Genomic DNA, 10,295 nt, shown 5'->3' on the forward strand with positions numbered 1-10,295 from the left:
CCCTTGGGTGGAATGTAGGTCACTCTTTCCCCCACGTCTCTCTTTGATCTAAGAGATTACACGGGTCAATACACCGCGTGGTACTCCAAGGTGTGACTCTTGTCGGACTTAACCCACGTGTAAGCTAATTCTTAGCCTAGGACATTTCCTGTGTCCCACATTTCCCAGGCATATATAAAGTAAATTAAATAAAGTCAGACCCTCTCTTTCTCATTCGAGCTGAGCTATCGAGTCTGGACTATATCACTTATTCTTTCTCCTAGAGGAATACCTGGTGGTAAGCCGAACTTAATCACAAGTTCCATCTTAATTACTCTGTGTATATTTCCATTGGATATTATCATGTGTATTTTGCTTAGTTCATTTATATTTAATTAGTGCATTGTGTATTTCTCACTGGCGTAAGTAGAAAACATAAACTTGTGCTATGTATTTATTTATGTATTGCATTAATCTATTAATGCTACGTTGCTCAATTGATCGTTGATGCAACCATGTATATATTTGTACATCTTATTTTATTTCTTTTATCTCGGTTGACAGCCTTGATAATCTTACTAGCGCACTGATACTGCGTCTAGAAAAGAGATATGAATTATCTTCCCTGTAATGGATTATCTCCCCTTTACTCATTTTACTCTAATGAGAGTTGCGCCGCTTGAAGGGACATTCAAGCACGCTCCATTGTTCTCGACCCACGGTCATATGCAAACAAAGCGTCTCGGTCTCTGACCACCGCCCAACTCACCCCCCCCCCCTTTTTCTTTCTTTACCCACCTGTGTTGTTTATTTGAGACTATTATTTCCCCTTCTATGTACATTCTTATATTATTATTTCCCCTTTTATGTACATTTCTATATTGCCACTATCTGCCATCTATTTTCCAAATCCCATTTGTCATCATCTCCCCTTTATGCTCTAAAGCAATTTTACCAATCTGACGAATGCACCTCAGTCGAGGGCATCGATAAGATGCATAAGAGACATGTCCTAACTTGTCTTTATTTATCCGCAGCCTCCCTCAGGTGTCTGCCTATTTATCGGATCAACTATTACCTATTGCCCATTGCCTATTTGCCTACTGGCCTATCTATGTGCTTAGTGCTAATCAGCGCTGCACTTGCCTAGTTGCTATCAAGAATCACCTATTGCCTAGTTACTGGATCAACGATCCATTTACCTGCAGTTGTGCTTGGTGCTATTCAGCGCCGCATTTGCCTACTGAGATCTACCCAACTCTACTACTTGGCGCTATCGGCATTGCCCGCCTATTCGACAGCCCACCTGTCAAGCTATTAGGCGCGACGTCCCTATAGAGTCAGATCTGTGCGAGACGTCATAGCTACGCCAACCCTCTGCAACTCACTGGACATATCCTGTTACTCACACTGCCCACGGCAGATCAGCTCTGCCCGCAGTAACCTTGTGCCCACGGTATCCGGCCACCCGCCATACTGTGCCCACTACAGATACTAGAACTTGGGACTGAGACTCCACAAGAACTATATCGCCGGCGTCCCTCTATCCGCTAGAGCGCCACCTCCAGCTGCAGAACCTCAAGCCAGGACCCAGCCAGCTGCGACTTCAACAGGACAACCAGCTAAGTCAGAGGACAAAGTGACATACTCTCTTATTATGTGCAAGAGTGATGATTAAACATAGAATATACTAGAGATAGATGCAAACCCTCCCCCTTTTATTATTATATGTATATTTATGTAAATAAATATCCTTTATTTTAACTTTTGTATCTACCTTTCATTGCTTTGTCTCGTTGCGTGTCTGCTCCCGATTTATATGCTGATAAGTGGGGGTGTGATAGCATTAAAAATAATCATCCCCTAGACATAAAACGTGCCAAACACACGTCACATTTCCCCACCTGTCACATTTTGGCGAGCCCGTCCGTGGATTTAACCCATTAGTACAGCAGGCACGAACAGGCAGCAATAACTAAATTCCATATCAATATTTTTTTTCTTAAAATATTTATAAGTATCATCACTTCGCATTATCAAGAGTGTCACTTCTGTCATATTTTTATATTATTATTACAACTGTATTTAATTTGTAATATTTCTTGCAGGAACTTTGTGATTAGCTTAGGCAGACACCACATTCCTTTTGCACTCTTCCCTATAACTTCCAAGTAATTGCTTTCAGCAGCTCCTTCCTCGTCTCCACCTCTTACTCTACTTCTGCTTTATCCCCCTCATTACCCACCCCTCATCATTATGGCCAGCGGCACACGCTCGAAAGCGGATTCTGACATGAAGCAGAAAATGGCTGAATTGAAGGAGTTTGCGGCCACCTTATTTGACGATGAGGCAGAACGGAAAGAATTTGTGAGAGCACGATTTGAGGCGTTTGAAAGAGAAGAAGAAAAAAGAAAGGAAGACGAAAAGGAAGAAAAAAGATTAGCAAGGGAGCATGAACTAGCGATGAAGGATAAGGATAATGAAATAGCTAAAGAAAGAGAAAGAAAGGAAGCTGAAATAGCTATCGCCAAAGAAAGAGAAAGAAAGGAAGCTGAAATAGCCATAGCTAAAGAAAAAGAAATTACAGCGAGAGAAAAGATAGCCGCGGACAAAGAGAACGAGGCCGCCCGCCAGGCTTCTTCCGAGTCCCGCCCGGCTAGCCCAGCCTCCTTTCAAAGTTCCTTGAACGGTCTACCCCACATGCCAATGGAGCACTTCGACGACAAGACAGAGAACATCGAAGTTTATCTTGTCCGATTTGAGGAAGTAGCACGCTTCTACGGTCTGCCAGAGGAGAAATGGTGCTTCCGGCTATCCCAATGCCTCCGAGGCAAAGCCTACGAGGTTTACTCCAAACTCCCCTCCGGCCGGCGAGAGGACTACCCAGCCCTCAAACAGGCGCTACTCGTCCAGTTCGAGTTGACCGCCGAGGCCTACCACAAAAAGTTCAGAAGTTCCCGCCTCGAACGCAGAGAGACCTACGGTAACCTCTGCGAAAGGCTGGACAAGTACCTTATCAGGTGGCACGCTCTCAGCCAATTGCCAGAGACTTTTGATGGCCTAGCATGCCTCGTACTCTCTGAGCAGCTGTTAGAATGCATGTCCCCAGAGGTCAGAGTTTATGTCAAGGAGCAACAAGCAACAGCTCCCGCTGACATAGCTTCCGCCGCTGACCGGTACTTGAACGCTCGTAAGGACTTAAAAGGCAAAGCAACCGCGACAGACCAGCAAACAGACCAACCAACTTCTCCTTCTCAGTCCAACCTTCTTCCTAAAACTCCCCAGCATAACCAGGCACCAGGCCGGCAATCCGCCCCTAACAACCACAATAACCGCCCCAACCACCAGTCTCGCTATAACCAGGCTAACTACTCTCAGCGTGACACACGTCATGGCGCGCGTGACAGTAGACCCACTCCACAACGGCAGCAGCAGGCCCCACGGACCCTATCTACGGTGACGCCAGTCTCTCAACCCTCCGCGATCGATCCTTCTGACCAACCGGAGGAGGACACATACGTCGTCTCCACGATGGCCGTGGTTCATCAACCCACTGCCATTGATCTCGGCAAACCAGAACTCCCACCGGTGCTACCTCACCCCATCTCTTCTCCTCCGGGAGTAGAGAACATTCTGGCTAACGGTGTCGAAGTTTTGGGCCTATACGACTCAGGCTGTTCGTTCGGCGCGGTTATCAATAAGACGCTGATTGACCCATCGGATCTCACTGGTGGAACAGTGACAATCCAGTCCATAGACCGTGGCACTCCTCCGCAGGTTCTACCTGTCGCGAGGGTACACGTGGAGTGCAGATACGTACATGGCACCATTGACGCCGCCGTCATGGACACGCCAGTGTATGATTTCATTCTAGGCTCCAAATATGTCCCTCTTGGAGTAGTCCATAAGCCATACTTCTCTCTGCCCGTCGGTAGATCGACGAAGCAGAAACGTGGCAGCAACCAGCTGGTTGGAAGCCCTGGTCGCCTCGCTAACACGCCTAGTCCCAACTCATCAGCGAAGCTCAAACCGCTTTGCCCTGGCATTGACTCTGCTAGGAAGTCACGAGTTAAGTCGTTTACCCGCGCTCGTGAGGGTCTACTTGACCCATGCTACTCAGACAAAATCATGCAACATTCCTCTGACATTGACAGTGTCAGAATGCCCCGAGATAAGATGAACCCTTGCTCTCGTGGACTCACTCCTCTTCATGGCTCCTCAGCCACCATTCCGAATCAACCTCCCCCTGGCAGTGATAGTGTCAGGAAGTCACGAGGTAAGCCGAACCCTCGCGCTCGTGAAGACTCTTCTCACCCTGGCTCCTCAGCCACCATTCAATATCAACCTTCCCCTGGCATTGACCGTGTCAGGAAGCCACGATGTAAGCCAAGTTATCGCAATCGTGGGGACGTTCTCCGGCAGAACTCCACATTCTTTGTCAGGCCACTCTTCCCTGACATTGATCGTGTCAGACGATACCGAGGTAAGCTGACTACTTACTCTCGTGAAGAAGCGCCTCACAGCGGCTTCGGAGGTAAGCCCCAACGAGCACACGTGCCTCGGGCACCCCGCCTAAGCCCCAATCACCCTCCCCAATCCGCCCCAGGCAGGAAATATAACTCATCCAATCGCCCAATCTACTCTCCCCAGCAGCCCCACATGTTTCACCCAGGTGACTACATAATCAGGGACGGAAAGTAGACCACGGACAGACTTGGACAGACTCTCCTCCTGGCATGGCTACCCCTTTATTTTTCCAGATTTTTTTTTCTAATGCTGTGATAACAACTGATCTTAAAGTTAGAGTGACATCAGTCTGCTCGCACTTTATGGATCTTTCTGCGATAGATCCATCTTGGCGGCGGCGTATGTGACAAGTCAAAAACTCGCTGTCAGAGTCACTCAAAATTATCACAGCATTAATTATTATTTTTCATCATTTGTCTATTTTATTTTTAATTATTTCCCCATCCTACCTCCAATTTCTTCACCCGCCCCACCTTTCCTCTCTACCAGGCTAGACTTAGTCCACCACCTTGGAGAAAATTAGGCCAGTCCTTTCATTTATCTGCCCTTGACCGGGGCAAAGATAGACACGTTCTCTTTAGTCTTATCCGCGGATGTCCGCCGCGATTGACACCCCCCCCTTGGGTGGAATGTAGGTCACTCTTTCCCCCACGTCTCTCTTTGATCTAAGAGATTACACGGGTCAATACACCGCGTGGTACTCCAAGGTGTGACTCTTGTCGGACTTCACCCACGTGTAAGCTAATTCTTAGCCTAGGACATTTCCTGTGTCCCACATTTCCCAGGCATATATAAAGTAAATTAAATAAAGTCAGACCCTCTCTTTCTCATTCGAGCTGAGCTATCGAGTCTGGACTATATCACTTATTCTTTCTCCTAGAGGAATACCTGGTGGTAAGCCGAACTTAATCACAAGTTCCATCTTAATTACTCTGTGTATATTTCCATTGGATATTATCATGTGTATTTTGCTTAGTTCATTTATATTTAATTAGTGCATTGTGTATTTCTCACTGGCGTAAGTAGAAAACATAAACTTGTGCTATGTATTTATTTATGTATTGCATTAATCTATTAATGCTACGTTGCTCAATTGATCGTTGATGCAACCATGTATATATTTGTACATCTTATTTTATTTCTTTTATCTCGGTTGACAGCCTTGATAATCTTACTAGCGCACTGATACTGCGTCTAGAAAAGAGATATGAATTATCTTCCCTGTAATGGATTATCTCCCCTTTACTCATTTTACTCTAATGAGAGTTGCGCCGCTTGAAGGGACATTCAAGCACGCTCCATTGTTCTCGACCCACGGTCATATGCAAACAAAGCGTCTCGGTCTCTGACCACCGCCCAACTCACCCCCCCCCCCTTTTTCTTTCTTTACCCACCTGTGTTGTTTATTTGAGACTATTATTTCCCCTTCTATGTACATTCTTATATTATTATTTCCCCTTTTATGTACATTTCTATATTGCCACTATCTGCCATCTATTTTCCAAATCCCATTTGTCATCATCTCCCCTTTATGCTCTAAAGCAATTTTACCAATCTGACGAATGCACCTCAGTCGAGGGCATCGATAAGATGCATAAGAGACATGTCCTAACTTGTCTTTATTTATCCGCAGCCTCCCTCAGGTGTCTGCCTATTTATCGGATCAACTATTACCTATTGCCCATTGCCTATTTGCCTACTGGCCTATCTATGTGCTTAGTGCTAATCAGCGCTGCACTTGCCTAGTTGCTATCAAGAATCACCTATTGCCTAGTTACTGGATCAACGATCCATTTACCTGCAGTTGTGCTTGGTGCTATTCAGCGCCGCATTTGCCTACTGAGATCTACCCAACTCTACTACTTGGCGCTATCGGCATTGCCCGCCTATTCGACAGCCCACCTGTCAAGCTATTAGGCGCGACGTCCCTATAGAGTCAGATCTGTGCGAGACGTCATAGCTACGCCAACCCTCTGCAACTCACTGGACATATCCTGTTACTCACACTGCCCACGGCAGATCAGCTCTGCCCGCAGTAACCTTGTGCCCACGGTATCCGGCCACCCGCCATACTGTGCCCACTACAGATACTAGAACTTGGGACTGAGACTCCACAAGAACTATATCGCCGGCGTCCCTCTATCCGCTAGAGCGCCACCTCCAGCTGCAGAACCTCAAGCCAGGACCCAGCCAGCTGCGACTTCAACAGGACAACCAGCTAAGTCAGAGGACAAAGTGACATACTCTCTTATTATGTGCAAGAGTGATGATTAAACATAGAATATACTAGAGATAGATGCAAACCCTCCCCCTTTTATTATTATATGTATATTTATGTAAATAAATATCCTTTATTTTAACTTTTGTATCTACCTTTCATTGCTTTGTCTCGTTGCGTGTCTGCTCCCGATTTATATGCTGATAAGTGGGGGTGTGATAGCATTAAAAATAATCATCCCCTAGACATAAAACGTGCCAAACACACGTCACATTTCCCCACCTGTCACACCTGTACAGCCCCATATATCAAATTACTGTACATAAACATCATTGAATATATCAATGGATATAGCCTACAGATGTAAGGTGTGTTTTTTTTATTCAAATGCAACACGTAAGCCCTTAGAGATAAAATCTGTATAGGTTAAAATATGTAGCTTAAACCATTACAATATAACCTGCACAAATGTAATCTAAATAAATGTAATCAAAATAAATATAGCCGTAGCCTACATAAAAATAATAGATTTATAAATCATATATCATTAGGTTACCTACTGGTTATAAGCCTACATCTCTAACTAACCCTGAACGCCACATGGCCTACCTTTTGTAAATCATCAAAGCTCAAGTTGTCAACTCCTACCATAGAAACACTCAATTCTTTATCAATCTTGGTTTCTACATCACCTGCTAGCTCCATGATTGCTTATTAAAAAAATAATTCAAATTTTAATTTTTATACATTGGCCTATAACAATACAAAAAAAAAAATCACATTTTATAAAGAGAGATAACTGTGTAATTGGTCTTGTATGAAGCAGAACAAAAGTTATTTAAAATATGTCAAAACTGCAATCAATACAAACTCTTCATGAGGTTCTACTGTGGGGGTACGAGTTTAAATTTTGATAAATGTAAATTCAAAAACTTTTGTTAAAACCTTGGTCTCACACACTAGCGGATCCCAGAACTTTTGAAAAGGGGGGGAGGGATTATTTTCAAAACCCTAACGCCCAGTAAATCCTAATCTATACAACATTTAAAATAGCGTGGTCGGTACCAGATGGGATCGTGCGAGGGGCAATAGATGCGGTCGACCCTCCCCCTCAACCGGGAGACTAATACTTTTTCTTTTGTTTTTTAGTGAAGAATTTTTTTTTTATATTTACGAATGATTTATTTGAAAAATAGAGTGTGATGTGACATAATATACATATGGGTTCAAATATCAAAAAGTAGCTTGAATAGATATTCAACTAATTTTGTTCACAAACTATGATTTCTGCATAAAAATTGGACCGCCCCCTCCCCACACTCAAAGCTTTGGGTGGGGAGGGCTGTTGATGTTATCACCCCCCTCCCCACCGAATTCTGCTAGCAAACTGTGATTTCTACTCAAAAAAATTGTACCGCCCCCCCCCTCAAAAGGTTAGGGGCGGGGCGGGAATGGGCGAGTGGGGGCTATCGCTCTTACCGCTCCCTCCACCTGGATCCGCCAAGTGTCTCACATTAGTCCTCAAGGGAATGATTGTAAGAACTGTTGGTCTCCTTATGTCGACGACTATGGTTCATCTCGTGGAGACTCTTGTCATGCTGTCCATACAGTCCATAGCTTTGATGGTCCCCATCTCTCTCCACAAAGTGAGAAGACAGAGACACATCTCTCTCCACAAAGTGAGAAGACAGAGACACATCTCTCTCCACAAAGTGAGAAGACAGAGACACATCTCTCTCCACAAAGTGAGAAGACAGAGACACATCTCTCTCCACAAAGTGAGAAGACAGAGACACAACTCTCTCCACAAAATGAGGACAGACAGAGACACATCTCTCTCCACAAAGTGAGAAGACAGAGAGAAGGGGAGTAAACCGTGCTGTGTCTTGGTCTTGTTTGACCAATGTCCTTGAACGTGCCTGTGTTTACATGCCGCACTGTGTTTCTAATGAGTTTGTTGACTCACTTGAATCATATCCTCACTGATGTTTATGTCACGTGACAGTCAAGACGTGTTTTTATCTTCTGCTTGTCTGAGAACTTGAGGTGTCGCGGGTGAAAATGGTGTTCTTCCATGAGAAGCTCTTTAATTCTTCTCTCCGTCCAAAGCTTCAGAGGCCCATTACGAAAGTCGACTGTCACGAGTGCGGTCTCAGAGGAGTGAATTTGGCGTCAATGTCGCTGCATAATGATATGCTAATGACATGAGTATTTCATGAGTCTACATAAAGTCTCGCGAAATCACGTTTACACATCACTTTCATTTCTCTAAACTTTTGAATTGTGTTCTAGATCAAGAAGTTTGTATCAAATCATACAGTTTTATAGAAATCAGAAATATTGAGTACTGTTGAATGTAGAATCTTCCATAGAAAAGCTCATAAAAATCCGATTTCCTCGTACTTTGTAGTTAGCCAAATTTAGCCTTGGTACAATTTTCGTTTTTCTCAAAGCAAACCCTATTTGTTTTATAAATTAATTATGCAAGGTCGTTGTGCTGGCCTCATGACACCCTCGTTAACAATAGGCCACAGAAACAGATGACCTTTACATCACCTGCCCTATAGACCACAAGGTCTTAAAGGGGAACTGTACTTTTTTTTTTACATTATATATGCAAGCCATATTATGATACAAAAAAAAAAAAACATTATAAAAATACTTAATAAACATAAATAGTACGTACCAACAATTATTTTGGAAAAGATAATTAGGTCCTACGTATTTCATGCGTCAATCAAGTCATACATGTTGTGACTTAAACTCTGCTAAGTCGTTGGTTTTCCTCACTGATTCAGGCAACCCATTATTTTCATTACAACCCTTCTTTCTTATTTTATTATATGTTTCTAGATAAGGTTTCAATTTAAACAACATTATTTTCACTTTTTGACTTACTACTAAATCTATTTTCGGGAACTTGGTCACTTTTTTAAAACATTACGTCAATCTCATCAATAAGGATTCATAAAATAAACGTTAAAACTATTTTGACAGCGTGTTCATACCTACATTTTAAAAACAGTCCCAATGTGTTGACGTCGAATGTTTAAGTTATGTCAACATTATAATGAAACAGAATTATTTCATGAGAGACGACTGCATGTACATCCAGGGCAGACAACTACTGATAGATGTAGTAAATCTAGTCATAACACTAAGGCGTGTAGTAGGCCTGATATGTAGATTATATGAGCCTGCGTGAGAAATAAGAGATAAGCAAAAGTCTTATTTACACAAAGAGAGTGTGAGAGAGAGAGAAGAGAGAGATTGAGAACAAGGTGACAGAAAGACGGAGACAGTACTTTTACGTTCAATTACTAAGGTCTAATAATGTCTGCGGTACACGTGGATTCAAAGCAGTTTAACTATGTCACTGACACCCACTGAAGTTGTCAACTTTAAAACATTTCACTTTTACCTGGGTAGGCCCTATTTAGTTTTAATGTTCTTGTGTTTCCTTTTAGACATCACATGATTATATCAATGCATGTAGGTCAAAGTCTAAGTGTGTACAATATCAACAGGTAGGCCTAAATGTAGAAACTTGACATATTAAACCGTACTCCCT

At 43.3% G+C, this 10,295-nt stretch overlaps 1 protein-coding gene across 3 annotated transcripts in view; it reads right to left on the reverse strand.

The window, feature by feature from the left end:
• Positions 1-9,883, reverse strand: part of LOC106072083 (organic cation/carnitine transporter 2-like) — a 33,059-nt gene extending 23,176 nt beyond the window's left edge. The window contains exons 1-2 of one of the 3 annotated variants that reach the window (XM_056042273.1): positions 9,737-9,883; positions 7,334-7,434 (exon numbers count right to left, since the gene is read on the reverse strand). In XM_056042273.1, coding sequence (XP_055898248.1) covers positions 7,334-7,429 — 96 coding nt within the window. In that variant the 5' untranslated portion in view covers positions 7,430-7,434; positions 9,737-9,883. Of the gene's footprint in view, positions 1-7,333; positions 7,435-9,410; positions 9,606-9,732 lie in introns of those variants that run through there. The other 2 variants (XM_056042283.1, XM_056042291.1) reach the window with 2 other exon arrangements.
• Between the last annotated feature and the right edge of the window lie 412 nt (positions 9,884-10,295).

Source organism: Biomphalaria glabrata, chromosome 1 (genome assembly GCF_947242115.1).
Source record: "Biomphalaria glabrata chromosome 1, xgBioGlab47.1, whole genome shotgun sequence".
Taxonomy (NCBI): Eukaryota; Metazoa; Mollusca; class Gastropoda; family Planorbidae; genus Biomphalaria; species Biomphalaria glabrata.